Here is a 23,010-nt window from a genome sequence, read left to right as displayed (position 1 = left end):
GCACCCATTAGCATCAGGTTAACAGTTAACATTTTGTTAACAAACAATGCCAAAAAATTACCAACATCTGAACTTCTATATTCTTACATAAAAATAAGCCAGAACAAAGGGCATTCAAAAGAAAAATATTCCTTAATAACACAACTCTTTCTCTTATCACTATTATGTAATCATAGAGAAAAGAAATGTAACTACCATCAACAAGACACTTCAACTAGTGCAGTTTTTAAAGATTTTTAAAGTCGAAAAAATGCTTATTAAAAAAAAAAATCAACAAATATCTGGGTTATTGATAATTATCATATTTTTTCTGCTTTTTGTGTGGGGTTCACACATATGAATAAAATATCTTTAATTAAAAACAATGGTGTATAATGTTAAAACTTGAATTTCAATGCATTATGTAATGTCCACTCACTTTTCCATTCTTGATATACCATCATTTTTGATAAGACCATATCAAGGAAAAAGTGAAGAAAGAACACTTCCTTTATCATCCAAATTAAATATAATCTCTGGATTTACAACCAAGAGTGAAATGCATGCAATGTGCATATAGTTTCCTCTTGTCCAGTATCATCAAAATATTCTTGGTTTATTGATATTCACTACAGAAATAGTCATGAAATATCATATAAAAAAAGAGTTCATTTACCTATTCACACCCAATAATTGCATTGTTCAATGTACTGTTTTGAGAATTTTGTGCACATATTATTAACCATGTGCTGCCAGGAATAGCATGTACATATACTTTGCTCACTGTGAGTTTAGTTTAATAATGGTCTCTACACACTGATGGCTCCATGAGTATCAAGTCACCAAAGAACCAATTACTATTAATCTACTACCTCTCTCATGTGCTGGTCTTTTTCCTTGATTTTCAGAAATATTTGTATTATCTTATAATTGTAACGTCTACAATATTAACAACATTGATATTAATACCATTAGTAAAAAAATATTTTCCCCAAAAAATCAAGGAAAGGTGATGCTGGTGAGGTCATAAGATATACTATAGTAATGCTAAATAATTAGTATTACGGACATTAAAATTACTACTAATGGAGCTATCTATATGCAATTAAATTAACCCTAGATGACCAAAAGACATGACCCTCACACCAGGAAAAAATTTGGCTTGAGAGACAGGTGATGTGAGCATACCATCATAGGAAATTTTGGCTGAGGCCCAAGGTGATGGGAACTTGCAGCCATGAGAATTTTGGCTGAAGACAGGAATAACTTGTCACAGGTGCACAAAGCTCTTGGAGGTGATTAAACTCAAAACATGTGGAGAATAAACTATCCATGAGCCATGACTGGAAGACTGTTGACACTATTTCCATGCTCAGGTTCCTATTCCTGGCCTCTATGACCAGTGGCATCGGTTGTATTACAGAAAATTGAATATAATGAAGAAAAAAAATAATTACATATATAACATGTAGTTATTTAAGTGAGTTACAGCCTATCTAAAGAGATGATATGGAGTCTGTGAAAAGAAACTAATCTATTACCATCTGGATAAAGCAAATCAAATGAAAAATAAAGACATTAGAATATGAAAAAAACTTAAAACATTTGTGCAGAAACAGAGGAAATAACTTTGTAAAGTGGAGGCATGGAGTCTTGTCATCACAGACAAATGTTTGTGTGCACTCAGCCTACAAATCACATGCCCGTCAGAGTGGCAGCTCAAGTAAGCCTAATGCCCATATCTGGGACCACGTGCAGGCAGTAAAGTATCCAGATTCATAGAGTAGAAAATCTGAATCGTAGGTGAGATATCATACCATCCCAGCATTAATGGGTTAAAGATATAGCAAAAATGATTACCATTTGAAAGGCAATCAAGTCTTCACTAAGATGAACACACTAAACCACTGTGCACTTTGGCCCTACATTGAGCAAATATAGCACCTCATAAGTAGGCTTAACCAACTAACCACAGACAATGTAACTTACATTCCATGCCCATTGTAATCTTAGTTTGTTATGTTTACACAGTGATGGTTCCACAAGTAGGTTAGTCACCAAGAAATCAATTATTTGTGCTACTTATCTCAATTGTCAAGCCTTTTCCTTGATTGTCAGAAAGACATTTTTATTATAACATTTTCTCTACTTGTAATAATTTAAGCCCTACAATCCAGATGATCTGGCTTGAGGAGTGGGCGACATGAACTATATTGCGGGTGGAATGTGCATATGTGCCATTATGCGCTGGTCCCATTTTTAGGGGAACGTACAGTAATGCCGCACACACTATGGTGCTGACATGATCCCCTGGCATCGGGGCCTGGGCCACTATGAATATAGCCCAGGAGAGAGGGCTTTTGCATTTGGAAATCACCGGCAGCACGCACACAAACACGCACGCACACACCTCACTCACACACTCACTCACTCACTCACTCACTCACTCACTCACTCACTCACTCACTCACATACACATACACATACACATACACATACACATACACATACACATACACATACACACACACACACACACACACACACACACACACACACACACACACACACACACACCCACACCCACACCCACACCCACACCCACACCCACACCCACACCCACACCCACACCCACACCCACACCCACACCCACCCCACACCCACACCCACACACACACACACACACACACACACACAAATGATATGTAGTCACTGCAAAATGCAATATACATATATATATATATATATATATATATATATATATATAATCCAGTATCTTTCATATTTTTCGAAATTATCTAGAATTTAAAATTGGAGGCCTGAACTGTACCTTTGACCCCCAGTAAACATTCATGGACCCCATTTCAACCCCCTGCTATTCATGGAAGATCCCATTGACAACTTTGAGAACCCTTAGGATTCTGAACTTAGGCTGTGAGCAGCATTTTCTGCAATATTTTACCTTTACTTACAATGCTACCATTCAGGTCTGTAGATTATTTCTTGTACCAACGATATCAACGTTTTATCCTCTACATGGATATCATCGTCAATTTGCCCTAGCTTAGTGCGTCCATACCAAAAAGATTAACCACATTTTCACTCTTAGTTCTATGGCAAATGTTTCCTGCAACACTATAGTGCAGTATTTATTGACCATACTTCTTTACAAAATTATACCAGTTATTTTACACAGAACAGCAAGTTTTACAGTAATTTTTTAGTATCACACAGCCACCCAACCTTGCAATTATTATTCCTCATTTCAATCATTCACTCTGAACTATTATTTCCACCGTAAAAGATAGAAATGAAAGTATTTTTATTGTTTACGACGTGACTGTACTCCTCTGAGATTAAATTCCTATTACTCTACCCACTCCTGGTAAATCCACAAACCTCGCCTTAAGAACCATAAAAACTTTCTTACCTGGGGACTTCACATCCAGACCATCATCATCAATAATTCCCTAATGGGCTCCACCTCATTTTCTTGTAAATGTATACTAAAGTACTAAGTGTTGTACAGCTCTCTTATCATCAATTTGCAGAAATGATCACAAAGTAAAAGTATCTTCATTTCATTAAATTTTTTCCAATATTTGTAAAGTTTACCTTGTACCATAAGGCTGTGTAAAACTAAAACTATACCTTTTACTATTTGTTAGTCATTTTATAGTTTAATACAACTATCCATCCAATCTTGCAATTGTTATTAATTAATTGAATTATCAATGCTGTATTATGCATAAATCTCATTATTTTCCATCACAAATTATACATTTGAAAGTATTAGTAATTCTTATGTACTAACCACACCCCTCTGAGACTAAGTTCCTATTACTCCAGCCACTCCTGGGAAATCCACCAACAATGTTGTATGAACCAAAACCTTCCCAACCCAGGGCTTCTCCTTTAGACCCCCATCCAATCACCATATTTCCCTATCAGGAACTCCGGCCTCCAACCCCACCGAATCACATGGACTTACCCTTCACACAGTATTTGTAGTGACCTATTTTCCTTATTTCTGAGGGTATTTTCTGCCTATGGAGATTACTTTGTGTGTTAGTTAATATAGTTTATTTCTTTGATTAATATAGCAACATTATATTTTTCTGTAAATGAATACCGCAGCATTATGTGTTGTACAACTTTCTTATCGACTTACAAAAGACATACCACACATGAAGAGTGTTTTCAGTCATTCTGTCAATTACAGGCAAATTTTACCTTGCATTATATAGCTGTGGGAAGTTGAAACTATACCACAGTATATCATCATATGGCATTCAGAAGACACCATACACATGCTTTTGTGCTCTGCTTAAGTGGGGGTTTGTTGGTCAAAAAACTTGTATCCAAGTATAATCACATTGTAAATTGTCATCATCATTAGCAAATACACATACATACACGCTCTCCTGCAAATATCTCCTCTTTAAACGACACTGTTTACAAGCAAACAATTACAACTGATGTCTTCTGAAGTTTGCTAATCCTACAAACAATGCGCGTGATAATAATCATATTAGCGCAATAGCCAAGGCCCTAATTCGAAATCCAGAGGCCACGAGTAACATGCAGACAGCAAAGTGCGTGGATCGGCGTCGTGGAAGCTTTAAACAAGCAATAATAAACGCTTAATATATTATGCTCTGATCTTCGCTACAAAACAAATCATGCAATGTCCCCTTACTTAACCCCCTTATATGCTTTAACCTTCGACATGACAGCCGCATATTTACCTAATTCACAAAACCGGTTCTCACGACATCTACCGGTCCCTGTGGAGACAAAAATAAGGCGAAAACGGAAAATGCAGACAAGTTTTTCCCCGTGTTTTCGTCCTTCTGTGTATAAGTGCTGTGATACAAACCCACACTTTGTGACTTCTATACTTGTGAGGGCACGTCGGATCCAATCCTCTTCTGCCGACACTCTAGATTTTTATGATGGATTTGAACCTCTTCGCAGAGATGTTATCAATTGGAGGAAAGATATCTTACGATTACTTCCTCTTCCCTGGATCTAATGGTTCTCCAAAATTCTATTAGAATTATCTTTTTAACGGAATTATTGTGAGTTCGACCTCTTCCTTTGCGGAGGTTATGGTGGCAATAGGCGTAATATTCAAGTCGCATTCTTCCCTTTAGCGGTTTGTAGTGGATTCAACCTCTTTCCGTAGAGGATTAAGATGTCGACCAAAGGGGATCTGATCTTTGCGTGGAACTTGAGGAAAATCTGTCGAGTTTCTCTGAAATTTCTTTGCCTGTATTTGTTGACTTGATCTTTTGTTGAACAGTATTACAGCGTTCACATATATTAACTGAGATTTCACTTCATCTTTATCTCACCTAATCATCTCATATTGTCTTTCATATTTGTCGTACTTGTACCGTGCTAATTTATTGTTTTACTTTTTTTCATATATTCTTCTCGATATTCTTGCAGTAGCACTGAAAAATACGGCGATATTATGAAAGACACGTGGTGATCAGAGAATTAACGAGCGCATATTCGCCGGCACTCTTAGCCAAATGACAGATAAAAAAAATAGGCAGTCTTTTCTAAGTGAAAACAACCCGTTATGGCCTTTTCATACGGCCGGAAGGGTCACCAAGAAATATCATCTATGAAGGGACTGTCTCGAGACAGTCTTCTATAGGTTAAATGGAGGTAAATGAGATAAATGGTAATAAAATAGTCCGATGTTATCAGTTGTTTCTGCATAATCCTCATATTTCCATATGCATCCCGTGCATAGGACCATTTTTTAAACTGCGTAATGTATTACACAGTGGAAAAATGACATAAACTTAAATCATAACTTATGCAAACGACTTCGTAGATTTTTAAATAATGTCTTTTTTTTTTTCCTCAAGGAAAATATCCATTTTCAAAATGTACCGCAAAAATGGAAGTTTTCTTATGATATAAACAAAATTTTCTTAGAGCAAACAGCGAAGCTTTAAAATGTAGTTCTGAGAAAAAAAAAAATTTCACAAACCTTCAATTAATTAAATACAACATACAATTACAATAAAACCTACAGTAGCTTCTCTTTCAAATACGGTTTATTGCATGAAAACATGCTATTTGATTCCCGATTTCTATGTGGATATACAATCGCCTAAGTGTCGTATTAGAACGATATTTAAAGATTCATCGGTTGAGCATGGCAATACCTGGCAACTGACCGCGATAATGAGATATAGATGGAATTTGATATTTGCTTTATTTCTATTGCAATATACATTTTTATTATAAAATATGGTAAAATTCAAAATAAACAGTTAGTACTACTAAACGAATATAATCGTTTAGTAGTATGCATACTAGAAACAGAAGAACCTCCAGTACTTCCTGCGGGATTTGGTGACATTCATCGATTATTTGCTACGGAGGATCTTGAATACATTATGCCAGGTTGGGATATATTATTCTATAATTCTGCAGAACAGAAAACGTGTACTAACGTAATTAACACATTAATTCTTCACGTCAAATTCATCGTAAAAGTACGACAGACAAGGATAATTCTATACACTACACTATCTAGAGCATAAGTCTGACTGAACCTTTAGTCTAGCATATATTTCTACAAGTCCTCTATAGTTGTTGCAGTATTTTTCGCATCCAAGGGAAAGTAAGCGAGGAGGGGGGAGAAGAAGGGGACCGGGGAAGAGGCAGAGAGGCAATTACCAGGAGTAAGATAACCTTGTGCTATGGTTAGTGTTGGGTATTTTATTGTTCTCCTTTTTATAATTTCTAATACCATTATCACCTTTACCATGACTTTTTACCCCCTTTACAATTAAGAGGTATGTATTATGGTGTTATGGTGTTTTTTAGTATGCACGTGGGATTTCAATCGTCAGATAGTCCAACTGTAACAAATCAGAACACACCAACTAATGAACATTAAATCAGATCTCGTCATAGACAACAATTATCCTTCATGATCAGCACAAATAGTTCAGAAAGTCAAATAAAATTACGGACGAAACAGGGGCGTCACTTCAGCTTTTTCTGGGTAGCTGCGAGCCCCCCCCCCCCCACCCCACCCCAGCATTGTTTTGAAAAATGAATTATTCTGGGTGCATTTTTAAGCTACGACCAGAGTTATGGAGGTGTGATTTAAGGGCAATATTTGCCATTGTAGCTCAAAAATTCTCCTAGAATATATATATATGTATGTATGTATGTATGTATGTATGTATGGAGTCCCTGAGGCAGTTCATTGTCGCTTGCGACCTCGTTCTAGGAACTCATGCGACACCGCTAGTGCCAAACCGTATCGGTCTATGCCGGTCCTTTGGATCCATCAGCTGCATAGAGAGAGGAAGCTTGCTGTATGGGCAACAGCTTGCTCCTCACGTTATTTAGCCCAGACAATAATGCTATAGGCCACCTTCAATATAGATATAAATATAGAGAGAGAAAAAAAGAGGGGGCGACGGGGAGGGAAAGCAAGAGAGAGAGAGAGAGAGAGAGAGAGAGAGAGAGAGAGAGAGAGAGAGAGAGAGAGAGAGAGAGAGAGAGAGAGAGAGAGAGAGAGAGAGAGAGTCTTATGACAAGTCTTGAGCAGTCGTTTGTGCTGTTACGTTATTGTTGGTACTTGAGTATACTGTGTGGGATGAGGTATTCGATAGTTTTTCCCTAACTCGTCCTGGCAGCGCATTCACCAGCCAGTCAGCATTTATGAGGATTAATGACATTATCCAGTTGGCCAATTTGAACACTGAGCTCACTCGCGGTGAATACAATAAGATGTAAAACCTTATGCAACTTCCACTTTTCATATGAAGAACAATGTACGTAATAAGAAAAAAAAAAAAAAAATCTTGACTGAATCTGAGACATACATTTTACAGTTTCCACAGCCTTGCAAAGCAAAGAGTGGTGTGTATAAACAATATAAGTTGCAGAGTAGTCAGGTACTTCTTCCATTTTATTTGAAACTTCAACCATGTTTTGCTTGTAATTAAAATCATACCAGTATATTATATACTTTAATGATTTTCTTTTGACTTTTTTATGAGATTTTTTTCCTTTTAAAAAAACTTTGTGTCAGTACAAACTTCTATAGTTCCATATTTTGTAGCGACTATGATACAACATGAAACCATGTATCAAGTTGTTGGAGGTTTCGGGATGCTTCAAAAAATATTACGTTTACTTGTAAAAGTTTAAAAAAAACACAAATAAAGACCTTATTTCACTTACAAAACCTACAGTTTCTGATTGCAGGTGTTATACCCTGACCCTACTGAAATGGAGCATTCCCAAGAAAATAGAGCAACTGGAAAGCCTGGTTCATGGAACAAATTTGCATACAAAATATGATACAATATGAAGTATAAAACAAGTAACACATGTGTACAAAAATGTAGCCATAAACTAAAAAACTTCTAAAGGCATCTTACTTTTTTTGACACATAAATCCTCAGTAATTCACCTAAACCTCATTAGAAAATGATAACTCATCTTTAGAGACATCTCGGACAGCCTCTAATCTTGATCTATGGCAGTTTCACAGTGTGAGCTAAGCCTTCAGCACTCTCATATATATCTCCTAGTGGGCTCTTATCCTGGGTATGTTATCCTGCTGAAGCAACACTGTCACCTATCTTAGGATTTGACTGGCTGGCTATCTGCTGAACTTCTGCCTTGCTTCTCAGGTTCCTACAGGTCACTGCTACACAGTCTTTACAAGAATGCCTGCCAGCACACATTCCACTCCATCATTACCTGTTTTATGATGAATGTATTCCACTAGCTTAGAAACAGGGTGCTCATAAGGCAATATCAGCTGATGCTTGGTACAGTCTTCATGTTAAGATTTAGTGAGCCTTCCTCCAACCAACAGCAAGCCTGAGGCTGACTTCTTGGGGTTCACATTACCAAGTTGGGTCTTGTCAGCAAAGAGTAGCTTTTGGGAATGTTTAATGATGGCTTCTTCAATAATTCTCAGTTCATCTCCTACTAGTGGTTCCAGCTGATATGACATAATCTCAGTGACTAGGCTAAAGTTTTCTCCAAGAAATGTCAGTAGTGACTTAGAAACCTGCTCGTGTGATCTTCCTCAGACTTGATGGCATACACCTGAGCCATCTTTTCAGTTTCTGTACAGTTAAATATGGGTTATCTAGGTCAGCTCGATCAGTTACAATACAGGAAACTTGGTCCCTTACACCAGTGCTCATCACTAACAAGGTCTGCTGTCGTTCCTCATATCCAGGGTTCTCTAAAGTAGGTACATGTCTCCACTGAGTTGGTGTAGTATGCTCCAGAATCTTAGCAACATAGGTTTGTAACCTCTTCCTTGAGTTCTGCAGGTATCACAGTAAAATGGTGCTGTCTGTCCAATAAACAGTGTCTTTCAAGGGCATCTCCAGCTCTTCTTGCAGAAACCTGTCCAGTCTTACTACTTCTAGTACTTCAGCCAACTCTAGGGGTGAAATGGTGGAAACCTTTAAATGTTGACTCTGTATGGTCTTCGAAGGTGGTCAGTAAATCTGAAACTGCTTCTCATACTCAGAAGCATCACAGAAATGATGCAATTGAAACATTTCTCAACCAATGGTCCCATTGTTCCTCTAAATCCCTTGGGGAGGACTCATTCCATCCTTTTTCCGATCGACACAGCTGCTGAAATAGTCTTCTGGCCTTGAAAACGAATGTGGTTACACGGCCAAAAGGGTCATACACAATGCTGAGAGCACTAAGTACTTCTCTCTTGGTTCTTTGGGTTGTTCTTTACCTGTGTGGCTGCCGATGAACGCCTATGATTTGTCAATGGGTCTGAGGTGACTGATACCACTGCATAGCACTCGCTCAAGGTTTATTCAGTAGCGGTCAAACCTGTTAATTAATACATTGAATATAAGATTGCATGCATACAACACATGGTGCCACTAAATAACGACATATTAGATTATATGATAAAGAACTTTCTACAAATATTAGATACATACACATTGAGGGAACAGTCAGAATATCAGCTTTGTTGTCTGATTCCAGAATGCTATGGGCGTCTTGACGGCACTGAGGTTCCCCTTGAACTGACCTCGAACTTTCAACATAATATTAGGTCAGAATATTAGAAAATGATAACTCATCTTTAGAGACATCTCGGACAGCCTCTAATCTTGATCTATGGCAGTTTCACAGTGCGAGCTAAGCCTTCAGCACTCTCATATATATCTCCTAGTGGGCTCTTTTCCTGGGTATGTTATCCTGCTGAAGCAACACTGTCACCTATCTTGGGATTTGACTGGCTGGCTATCTGCTGATATGGGTGATATGGACCATGTGTTGACCCAGTGGGCACAACCGCCGAGGCCTCCTCGGCGGTTGTCACACTGAAGATGAATTTTATACCATACAACCTCACCGATCGCAGTGTTACAGAATATGTGATACACAAAAAAAATATATGATATACCAGCCGCTGATATGAAGTACATGATATACCATGTACATGATTATATGTTATATGGTTACTCCACTGCGAAACAGTGGAGTAACCATATAATCCCTTCGTTCTGGATAATGATGCTTCCAAGAGGCATAACTTCACAATGGGTCTGATGAGAACTGCAGAACTAGTCCGAACTTTGGCTTTTCTCACTAGACCATCTTCACCGGCTATAGCCTCCACCATTCTCCCTAGCTTCCACTGATTCCAGGGAGTATGTTGTTCGACAATGAGGACAAGGTCTCCATCCTGAAGATTTCAAGATGGCTTCAACTGTCTCTGTCTCATCCTCAATGTGTTCAGGTACTCAGCTTTCCATCTCTTCTAGTACCTATCTGCTAAGACTTGTGCGTGAATCCAGGCACAGCGATATATATCGTCAAGTGATGCATTGCCTTCAGTGAGCACCTGGATACCATCTCCTACATTCATTCTCAGGGCATGGTTAGGGGTCAAAGCTTCTGGTTCTGTAACGTCACCCGGGATAGCGGTGAGAGGGCGGCTGTTCATTGTGGCTGCTACTTCACAAAATAGGGCTCGTAGTCGATCATCTATTCTCTGCGTGCTTACGATTGAAGAAAGAATCTTCCCTATGGTTCGAATCTGTCGTTTCCACACTCCTCCCATGTGATATGCTGCAGGGGGTTGGAAGACCCACTCAATGTTTTTTTGTTTACATGTGTCATCGATGGATTTGTCCCTAGACCAGGCCTGAACCGTTGCTCGGAGCTCCCTTTTGGCTCTCATGATCTTCCTCGGGCTATAAAGCACATTAATATGTTGAGGAATGTGCTAGCATCTAGAGACTTTAGGGGCTCAATATGGACGGCCCTGGTGCTGAAGCATGTAAACACAAAACCAAATCGCTTCTCTTAATGCCTTTTGCATGCTACATGAAATGGGCCAAGACAATCCACTCCAGTGTGGTAGAAAGTGGAGCCCCTTGGTGTTACTCGCTCAACAGGTAAATCTCCTTGCCTCTGAGTCAGGGGTTTGCTATTTATTCTGCGGCAGGTGAAACAGTTACGTTGTATTCGGTTAATCAGAGGCCTACCCGCCACTATCCAATATTTCCTTCGTAATTCTGCCAAGTTGTGTTCTCATCGCCTTGATTTCTGTTTCTTATTGTCGCTGTTGTCACCCGAAGATTCCGAAGCAGAATCCTTATGGCTTTCCTTCCTCACAAGGTCTCTCCAGAGTCCCATTAATTCCTCCATGACATTACTCCATAGGGTGACAGAGTCTGCCATGTAACTTCCTGGATAGGGTTCACGCTGGGCAGAGTTGATGACGGGGTAGACTCGGGAACTTTCCTTCCTCCTATGTTCGCTCATTGGACTACGGGGAGTCCCTTCTCCAGCGTTGACAACGGAGTAAACTTGGGGACTTTCTTCCCCCCTTGACATTCCAGGACCAGGACCTGTTCTTCCACCATCGGGTTCGCGATTTTCAGTCTCTCGTATAAACTTGTCTATCCACGCAACACCGTCTCCAGCTGTGTCCATTTCCGCCTCCATCCTTTCTTGTGTCCACCGGTTATTTCTAGCAGGAGACGTGTTTCCAACACTTCGTGAGTTTCCTGCTATAGTCAGTAAAGCACTGTTTTTTTTGTGTTTTTTAACTGCAATAAACACAACACGATGTTTTTTTTTTTTTTTTAACTGCAATAAACACAACACCGTGGGTTTTTATCTGCAATAAACACAGCACTGTGGGTTTTTAACTGCAATAAACACACCACTGTGGGTTTTTAACAGCAATAAACACAACACCGTGGGTTTTTAACTGCAATAAACACAACATCGTGGGTTTTTATCTGCAATAAATACAACACCGTGGGTTTCTGCGATAATCACAACATTGTGGGTTTTTAACTGCAATAAACACAACACCGTTGGTTTTTATCTGCAATAAACACAACTCCGTGGGTTTTTATCTGCAATAAACACAACACCGTGGGTTTTTAACTGCAATAAACACAACACTGTGTGTTTTTAACTGCAATAAACACAACACTGTGGGTTTTTAACTGCAATAAACACAACACCGTGGGTTTTTATCTGCAATAAACACAGCACTGTGGGTTTTTAACTGCAATAAACACACCACTGTGGGTTTTTAACTGCAATAAACACAACACCGTGGGTTTTTATCTGCAGTAAACACAACACCGTGGGTTTTTATCTGCAATAAACACAACACCGTGGGTTTCTGCGATAAACACAACATTGTGGGTTTTTAACTGCAATAAACACAACACTGTGTGTTTTTATCTGCAATAAACACACCGCTGTAGGTTTTTAACTGCAATAAACACAACACCGTGGGTTTTTATCTGCAATAAACACGGGTTTTTGATTCTGCGAGAATGCATCACCATGGGTATGTAACTCTGCAAGAATGCAGCACCGCGGGTTTTTGACTCTGCAAGAATGCAGCACCGCGGGTTTTTGACTCTGCAAGAATGCAGCACCGCGGGTTTTTGACTCTGCAAGAATGCAGCACCGTGGGTTTTTGACTCTGCAAGAATGCAGCACCGCGGGTTTTTGACTCTGCAAGAATGCAGCACCGCGGGTTTTTGACTCTGCAAGAATGCAGCACCGCGGTTTTTTGACTGTGCAATAATGCATCACCGCGGGTTTTTGACTCTGCAAGAATGCAGCACCGCGGGTTTTTGACTCTGCGAGAATGCAGCACCATGGGTTTTTGACTCTGCAAGAATGCAGCACCGTGGGTTTTTGACTCTGCAAAAAAGCAGCACCGTGGGTTTTTGCCTCTGCAAGAATGCAGCACCGTGGGTTTTTGACTCTGCAAGAATGCAGCAAAGCGGGTTTTTGACTCTGCAAGAATGCAGCACCGTGGGTTTGTGACTCTGCAAGAATGCAGCACCGCGGGTTTTTGACTCTGCAAGAATGCAGCACCGCGGGTTTTTGACTCTGCAAGAATGCAGCACCGCGGGTTTTTGACTCTGCAAGAATGCAGCACCGCGGGTTTTTGACTCTGCAAGAATGCAGCAAAGCGGGTTTTTGACTCTGCAAGAATGCACTACCGCGGGTTTTTGACTCTGCAAGAATGCAGCACCATGGGTTTTTGATTCTGCAAGAATACAGCACCGCGGGTTTTTGACTGTGCAAGAATGCAGCACCGTGGGTTTTTGACTCTGCAAGAATGCAGCACCGTGGGTTTTTGACTCTGCAAGAATGCAGCACCATGGGTTTTTGAATCTGCAAGAATGCAGCATCGTAGGTTTTTGACTCTGCAAGAATGCAGCACCGCGGGTTTTTGACTCTGCAAGAATGCAGCACCGCGGGTTTTTGACTCTGCAAGAATGCAGCACCGCGGGTTTTTAACTCTGCAAGAATGCAGCACCGCGGTTTTTTTACTGTGCAATAATGCAGCACCGTATTTTCTTTTTTTCTTTTTTGAGCTTGCAGCCGTCGCGCGCTGCCCTTACCGCCGTCTGTCGCCGACAGGGATGCACCCCGTCCCGGCTCCGTGTTACGTCGTCTTGGTAATTAGCACCCTTTGCGTTTGACTGTGGCCGCCGATGAACGCCTATGATTTGTCAATGGGTCTGAGGTGACTGATACCACTGCGTAGCACTCGCTCAAGGTTTATTCAGTAGCGGTCAAACCTGTTAATTAATACATCGAATTTAATATTGCATGCATACAACACATGGTGCCACTAAATAACGACATATTAGATTATATGATAAAAAACTTTCTACAAGTGGACAGACTTAGCATCCCACATCATGCCAATTACATGCTCTGTAGGTAGTTTATCTAAGCTGATATCAAGGGTGGTAAAGATACTGCAGCCTCCAGGGTCTTCACAGACTTCAATACATAAAAATACAAGTACACATAAAAATTACGCAAGGCAGTGTCCAGCAAAGCCTGAGGGTATTCTTCCTCAAATGACCTAGTCAACTGCTGTGGTGCATAGTTTGCAGTGCTTGGGCTCCACATCTCACCAAATAGGTTAGATGGCATTTGACAGTCCTTCTGTATCGTCAGCTTGGAACCAAAGGAAGCATAACACATCGCTGTTATCTTGCATCAACTAGTGAAACATTGCTTCTATATTTGCCAGAAAGGTAATGGTTCCCTCCTAGAATCTTAGCAGGACCCCTACTATCATGCTGGCTAGGCCTTGGTTCCCATAAATATTAATTAAACTGTGGCACAGTCAAAATCAACTCTGGTCTTGTCTGGTTTCTTGGGGTTGTTAATTGGATGATGTTGAAAGCACCATGTCTTGCTATCAGCTCTGTTTATGTCTTTAAGTGGCACTTTTTCAGCATAGCCTTTCTCTAGAAGTTTAAGAATCTCTTCTGGTTATCTGACAGGTAAGGCGTTAAAAGAGATATTCAAGGTATAATGACCCTCATCTAATGTTTTGTTTTTATCCCATGCCTTCAAGATCAAGTCAATATGAAACATTTCAAGTGTTTTCGAGTTGACTCCTCTCTCTCCGAAGGTGAAGTGGTGTGTGCAAAATGTAAAGTTTTAACAGTGGGTTTAAAGGGATGGCCCAGCTTAGTAAAAGCATAGCATCAGGCTCCCCTAGTTGTCCTTTCCTCACTTCATCAAGAAGGAATAGGTCTGCATAATCATCTCTTATCAACAGGTATACCTGATTCACTTCTAGCTCCCTATGTCCTTTAGGTATGGCCATCTCTGGACCGCAACACGGCTTGACAATCCCGATAGGTCTATGTTCAGTGTTGGCCTGACACTTACTTTTGGTATGCAGTAAAGTTTCTGTGTGTCAAGGTCTATCATGAGAAGAATGATGACTGTGGACTCTACAGGCATTCTCATCTGGGTAATGGTAGTGAGTTCCATGTGACAGTTCACATCTCTGGCACCAGGCATCCCACACAACTCTTTTGTTAGTAGAGTCCCAAGGTCCAACATTGCATAGGTGTCAAAAATGGCTGGAGCTAAGAATAAAGCCAGCTTTCCACTTTGACTGTAAGCAAAGTTACTCACTCGAGGGATCACAGTGAGGTTCTGGGGTGCTGAAGTGACTGATGGTGTCACTTCTACAGGTACCTGTGGTATTGCCTCTGCCATGGTATCCTCTCTATCTGGCTACAGTACTTACTGTATTTCTTCTCACAACTTTCCACAGTACAGATAAAGTTGCAGGAACAATCCTTGCTTATGTGTCCTTGAACAAAACAGTTCATACACAGGCCCTTAGACATCACAATATGCCAGCAGACCTTGATTTTTTTATGAATTACGAACATCTGATCATGTAGTGTCCTTGACTACAGCAAGATCGCTTTCCAGCTGTTTGTTTCTTGCTCTGCGGTATAACTGCTTAGTCCTCTGTGACATATGAGCTCACAGCAAAACTTCCAGCTTGTCTCCTTTGCAGACTGCTCTGCTGACTCTTGCCTTGTCTCTCTTGTGGTCCCTGTTCACTAGTTTTCCAAAGACAGGGTACGATGCCTCGTCAGCTGCGTCGCAGATGAACCTCACAAGTTCTCTGATCTCTGCTCCTCTCCTGTGCCTGGAGCGAATCTCATGGTTGACTCTTACCCATCGGGTCTGAAGACAAGTAGTTCTTCCACTATCTTGAGCATATTATCACCACTACCCATCTGGCTGAGGGAATTCATCTCGACATCCATGCACGGGTGTTATTGTGGGGGTTTCCAAATCTCTCCTCCAGGATTTATAAGGCTCTTTTGTTAATCAATGCGGTATTGCATTATTCCATCTTTCATATATATACACCTCAGTATCTGACTTCGGCTTCGAATTTCTAAATCAATTTCCACCGAGTGCCCACGGGGAGTGTGTGTAAAACCTCGATATCATTACTCATGTATGAGTAGATAGGTAATGTCTATGGATGCTAGTTAGATCCTAGTTGCATACTCCTTTAATGGGTCGTGTGGCATGGTTGGTTTAGTACTGGCCCTCTGGTCTCATACCCGGAGTGACCTAGGTTCGAGGCCAGGTCAGGGAGGATTGTTATATACCTATTTCAATGCGGTATTGCATTATTCCATCTTTCATATATATATCTATCTATATATATATATATATATATATATATATATTGTATATATATGAATATAATGTACAAATATATATATATGTATGTATATGTATATATATATGTATATATATACACAATTAATATATATAATAAAAGATGGAATAATGCAATGCCGCATTGATATCGATAAATAACAACTCTCCCTGCCCATACCTCGAACCAAGGTCACTCAGAGTATGAGACCGGAGGGCCAGTACTAAACCAATCGTGCCACACGACCCACTAATAGACATGTGCAACTAGGATCTCACTAGTTCCATTGACATTACTTACATAGGGTAATGATAGTTTCTGTGCCTCTTCCTTTTCCTCTCCTAGCCTCTGTGCATCTTCCTTTCCCTCTCCTAGCTTCTGTGCCTCTTCCTTTTCCTCTCCTAGCCTCTGTGACTCTTCCTTTCCCTCTCCTAGCCTTTGTGCCTCTTCCTTTCCCTCTCCTAGCTTCTGTGCCTCTTCCTTTCCCTCTCCTAGCTTCTGTGCCTCTTCATTTTCCTCTTCTAGCTTCTGTGCCTCTTCCTTTCCCTCTCCTAGCCTCTGTGCCTCTTCCTTTTCCTCTCCTAGCCTCTGTGCCTCTTCCGTTCCCTCTTCTAGCCTTTGTGCCTCTTCTTTCTCTTGAACTTCGCAGACATTCTGTGGAGCGTAACCACTCACGATGTTGATCAGACTCTTTCCTGCTAGCACCTTTATTGTCATCAACCTGTATGAGAGTCTTTGGACTTATACCACCCTTTGCTTGAGCTCTTAATCGAGGATGATACCCACGCCGTTTCTACCCGTTCTGCTTCCGGAGTAGTATAGCTTATAACCTTCTCCGATCTCCCTTACTCCGCCGCCCCTCCACCTTACTTCTTGCACACAGAGTATTTTCACTTTTCTTTGCTTCATGGTCTCTGCTATTTCCCTGCTTCTTCAAGTCATTGTGCCGATGCTCCAAGTGGCACATCTCCACACTCCAGCTCGCTTCTTTAACCGACGGTACCGTCCCGGGGCTGACGGTGCGTGTCGCCTACGGGGGACGCCCTGGCATTTTCCGAGGCTAGCACTACGTGTTTCGATCAATGTTCTTCGTAGGGTGTTTTTACGCTCGGCTTACGAGGCTTGACAACAACCTTCCTCCTTTCTCAACCTGGGCTTGGGACCGGCTATGGCAGAGTGTAAATATATATATATATATATATATATATATATATATATATATATATATGCATATATAAGTATATATGTGTATATATATATGTGTATATATGTATATATATATATATATATATATATATATATATATATGCACATATATATATGCATATATATATATATATATATATATATATATATATATATATATATATATATATATATATATATATATGTATATATATATATATATATGAATATATATAAATATGTATATATACATATATATACATATTCATATATATAATATATATATATATACATATATACACAAACACACACACACACACACACACACACACACACACACACACACACACATATATATATATATATATATATATATATATATATATATATATACACACACACACACATATGTGTGTGTGTGTGTGTGTGTGTGTGTGTGTATGGGTGTGTGTGTGTGTGTATGTGTGTGTGTGTGTGTGTTATGTGTGTGTGTGTGTGTTTGTGTGTTCATTTATGCGTTTGTTAATATATATGTATAGATACATAGATAGAGAGAGACATATATATTTTAGTATATATGTATAGATATATATATAAATATACATTCATATATATATATATGTATATATAAATATGTATGTATATCAATACATATATATATATATATATATATATATATATATCAATATATATATACATATATATATACACAAATTTAAATATAAATATATATACATTATATATGCGTGTATATATACATATATTGTATATATGTATGTGTATATATATACACATATATATGTATAATATAAATATACATACAATATATCTACATATATATGTATAAATGTTTCTATACAACCGGACCGCGCGTTTAACCAACACAGCCCTGGCAAATTGGACAGCAGTGGTAACAAGAACCTCAGACCTTGTGAGAAACACACAAAGAGTAAGACATCGAGACAGAGATAAGTTTCCTCTGCTCCTGTCGCGATCTTCATCACTGCTGTTATCATGATCATCTTCAGAGTATTATTTACTTGTTTATTAATTTATTTATTTTAGATGTCCCGGATCCTATTATTGCTATTATTATTGTTATTATTATTTATTTATTATTATGATTATCATTATTATTATTATTATCATTATTGTTATTATTATTTTTTTTTTTTTGTTTTACTGTTGATATTATTATTATTATTATTATTAGTATTGTTGTTGTTGTTGTTGTTGTTTTATTGTCCTTATTATTATTATTATCGTTATTATTATTGTTATTATTATTATTATTATTATTATCATTATTATTATTACTATTGCTATTATTATTATTCTTGTTTTTTTTTATGTTAATGTTGATGTTGTTGTTATTATTATTACAATTATTATCATTATTAGAGTTATCATTATCATTGCTATTATTATTTTGAGTTACCGTTATTATTATTGCCATCATTATTATCATAATCATGATTTTTGTTATCATTAGTATTGTTAATATTATTATCATTATTACCATTACTATTATAATTTCTATCATCATCATGATCATTATCATAATTATTATCATTGTTATTATTATTTCTATGATTTTACTTGTATTACTACTATCATTATAATTGCTGATATTATTATTACTATTATTATCATTCTTATTTTTATTGTAATTATTTTTGTTATTGTTGTAAATATTATTATAATCATTACCATTATTGTTGTTGTTATTAATATTATTATATTTAGTACCATTGTTATTATCATTATTATCATCATTATGTAGTTTCTTTCTCCTCATTGTTATTATTATTATCGTTGTTATTATCATAATTTCCATAATACCAATTTTGCTCATTTTCATTATTCTTCCAACCATTACAATTTTCATTGCTTTCATTATAAGCATCTTCATTACTATTATGGTTATTGATAATTAGCAGCACCATCATCATCATGATTAATCATCAACATGAACGTTTTTATTGTCACTATATTCTAATTGTTAGTCATTAGTATCATCATCGCTATTGCTGTTATCATCATCATCGTATCAGAATTTATTACTTGTTCATAATAAATACCATTACTGCTGCTCCTGCAGTGATTCAGCAGATCCACCAAGATCACTGGCATGATGCTTTGCTCAACAAATTCTTTAATTATTAGAGGTAGTTGGCCGGATGGAGGCTCACAGAAAACAAAATAAGCCATACAGTATCTATTAAGAGAAACTTGTGGCTAAAACTGAGACCAAATCTACGAGAATTAAAAAACTCATTTCAGAAATGAACACATTGAACAGTTTCTACAAAGCATTAACAATAATACCTCAGGGTCTGAGGTTTGGAAAAAAATAATCGATTCTTTACAAAAGGAAGTGTGGTCATCGATTGTTCCCTTTTGCAAGTAAAAATCGGTGATCTCACTCCCTTTGTAAGGAACATTTGGTAACCTCTCTCCCCTTGCAAGAAAAAAAATTGGTGACCTCATTCCCTTTTCCAAGTAACAGTCGGTGACCATATTCTCTCTCTAGGAGCAATCAGTGACCTCACTTCCTTTTGCAAGGAACAATAGGTGACTTCACTCCCTTTTGTCGGCAACAATCGATGAGGTCACCGATTGTTATTTGCAAAAGGAAGTGAGGACACAATGAGCGTTCAGAACAAAACGTCGCCACACAGCGACTCCGCTTGCAGTGTGTTGCCACCCCAAGTTCATCTGATTTCCCGTTCGGAGGTAATATTTATACGCCTGTGGGAGAGTTGGAGGTGAGAGAGATATTCGCCATTGTGTATACCTCCTGGAGTGAGACGGCGAGATGTATCGAAGTCGTTCAGTACAACTCTTGCAAAGAACAATCGGTGACCACACTCTTGCAATGGAAATCGGGACCCATATATATGCATATATACAGTATGCAATGTCACGTCGTCTCACACCAGGGGGTATTAAAACAATGCTGAATATATCGCCTCCAACAGGCTTACGAATTTTACCATATCTAGAAACTGACGAACTCGAGGTGGCAACACACTCCAGTCGGAGCCACGGCATGGCGTAGTTTTGCCCTGTATATTCCTTAAAGAGGCTGGGAGAGACTACTTTTCATTGCCGGGCGCTCTCTTGCATCTCCCTCCATACTGCAACATGAACTTCGGTCGCCTTCCCTTCGCCGAAGCCGAGGGAACGAGCGTTTTATCCCGCGAATGAGGAGGATGCTCGGAAACAGTGTTGCCACGGGCGGCTCCTATATAACATGATTTTGTTGTTTAATAAATGTATATTTTATTTGCATTTTCTGGCACCACCCTCTCTCTTAGAATAAGCAACCACAGGATGGAATTGAACTCCTTTGATTTTTACATTTTAAGAGTATTTATTAGTTCACAGAACGTTATCAAAGAGAGGCTGAACAAACGACATCGCCAAACCGCCTCCAGTTCGCCCACAGTACGTTCCTTGGTTAGAGATAACAGGTGTAAATATCATGAACTTTGCTATATTTTGCGCGAGAAACACCACAACTTTTGGAATAATAATAGTGAAAGCTATGATGAGATTTTAGGTCAAGATAGAAGGCATTCAGATTAACCGAAAGGAGTTATACATACTGTTTTGTTAGTCATCACCAAGGATTGACTTCGAATTTCCATAAACGCTGCACACGCGTGCACACACACACACACACACACTCACACACACACACACACACACACACACACACACACACACACACACACACACACACACACACACACACACACACACACAATGATAAAGCATCTATATATTAATTGTAGTCCTAGTACGATTTTGCGTTCAAATAATGTTCTTTAATGAAGAAAATGATGTAACATGTTTTCTGTTTACTTGATGTGTTTAGTGGCGAAAAGAAAAAGAACTAGTCACTTCATTAGTTCGGTTGGACGCCACTAGATGGCGTAGCGACGGCCCGCGAGAAGTTTCTGTTGACAAACCTGGAAATAATTTCCGATTAGTTATTTTTATCATTATTTTTAAAATTTTCCTCATTATTTTTCCTCTCGTTTGTGAATGCTAATGTATCTGCTTTGTTGCTTTCTCAAAACTATATGCGTTTTTATTTCGTGTGTCCTCATCATTTCCATCATCCATTCTTAACTATTTAACGACGCAACTGCTTGTTCTTTTGACTGCCTCCCGGGCGGGCAGAGCGACCGACCGCTGCCTCAGTCTCCCTCAAGGGTTGCCAGGACAAAACATAATCTTCTGTGGTCGGTGCGACTTGGGGTAAGATTTTCTATGTAAAGATTGTTTTATTGCCATTGTGTCGCTTTTATCGTCATAGACCATTCCTGTGTTATTGACCTTTTCTTTTCCTTTTCGTAGGCCGGCCTCCTGCTGGATCCGTGGCGGTCGCACCAACGAAGCGGAGAGCGGTTCTTGCGACTCTGCAGGGAGGGACCTTCGATTTCCAAGCAAGGCTATGGCTGGGCAGCTCACCTGTACCCTCCACACTGACGGTGTGTGACAAATATTTTCTGTAACTTTGCTGTGTCACTTGGCACGAAGTACTTATTATGGGGCCTGTCCCCTCCGTCGAGGGAATAAATAGATGGTAGGTAAGGTTGGGTTTGGAGTTTTGAGTTCGCCTGCTACCACACTGTTTAATAAGGTGTGGCTTTTGTGTATTAATCATAATTGTAGTGTTAGAAACTTGACTCGGCGTTTCAGAAAATGGCCTTTCTGCGTATCTCGTTTTGCACTTACCACTCGGAACCCATTTTCGTCCGTCAGACAAAGGCTCGTGTTTTCGAAAATGTAAATTTTTAAGGTTTCATAAATCTCTTTCTTTGATTTCTCCAGGCTCCTATCCCCTCCCTCCCACTTCCGGTCCCCCACGCTTCCCCCAAGATCGTTGTGTAGAAATCTGTAAAAAAGATCAAGTTTTGTTTTACTTACGGTCGCTCTCGGTAACATATGCCAAGCTCTCAGACCCAAATAAGTCCTCAGTCTAAGTAATTTTCTGAAAGAAAATCGTCCTTTTTCTTATAATAAATATGAAGTTCTTGACGTCTCCCAATCTGATCTGAATATAAACATTTTATAAAGCCTATGAAATAGGAAATTGAAACCTAACCTTAATGAATAACTTTCCTCCAAAAACATGAATTTTAAAATAGATTCCCCTCAATTTATTCAAGTTTTCTCTTCCAATTTTGAATAGGTCGTTGCGTTTTCCTCCTCGTCGCCGCCGTCGCCTTCGTCGTCCTCGTCCTCGTCCTCGTCCTCGTCCTCCAAAAGCCCAGACGCTCTGCTCCTTCCGT

General features: G+C 39.1%; 2 protein-coding genes across 4 annotated transcripts in view; one reads left to right on the top strand and one right to left on the bottom strand.

The window, feature by feature from the left end:
• LOC125037814 (trithorax group protein osa-like) overlaps positions 1 to 4,882 on the bottom strand; it is a 55,323-nt gene extending 50,441 nt beyond the window's left edge. For 2 of the 3 annotated variants that reach the window (XM_047631046.1, XM_047631048.1), the window contains exon 1: positions 4,728 to 4,882. The gene's annotated coding sequence lies outside the window, so the exon portion shown is untranslated. The remainder of the gene's footprint in view (positions 1 to 4,727) is intronic. The other variant, XM_047631047.1, reaches the window with a different exon arrangement.
• A 15,471-nt stretch (positions 4,883 to 20,353) lies between these two features.
• LOC125037894 overlaps positions 20,354 to 23,010 on the top strand; it is a 9,275-nt gene continuing 6,618 nt past the window's right edge. The window contains exons 1-4 of the mRNA XM_047631132.1: positions 20,354 to 20,472; positions 21,896 to 21,973; positions 22,073 to 22,206; positions 22,911 to 23,010. The exon at positions 22,911 to 23,010 is cut by the window's right edge and continues 48 nt beyond it. Coding sequence (XP_047487088.1) covers positions 20,354 to 20,472; positions 21,896 to 21,973; positions 22,073 to 22,206; positions 22,911 to 23,010 — 431 coding nt within the window. The remainder of the gene's footprint in view (positions 20,473 to 21,895; positions 21,974 to 22,072; positions 22,207 to 22,910) is intronic.

Source organism: Penaeus chinensis, chromosome 24 (assembly GCF_019202785.1).
Source record: "Penaeus chinensis breed Huanghai No. 1 chromosome 24, ASM1920278v2, whole genome shotgun sequence".
NCBI lineage: Eukaryota > Metazoa > Arthropoda > Malacostraca > Decapoda > Penaeidae > Penaeus > Penaeus chinensis.
This window is presented reverse-complemented; position numbering and strand designations above follow the sequence as displayed.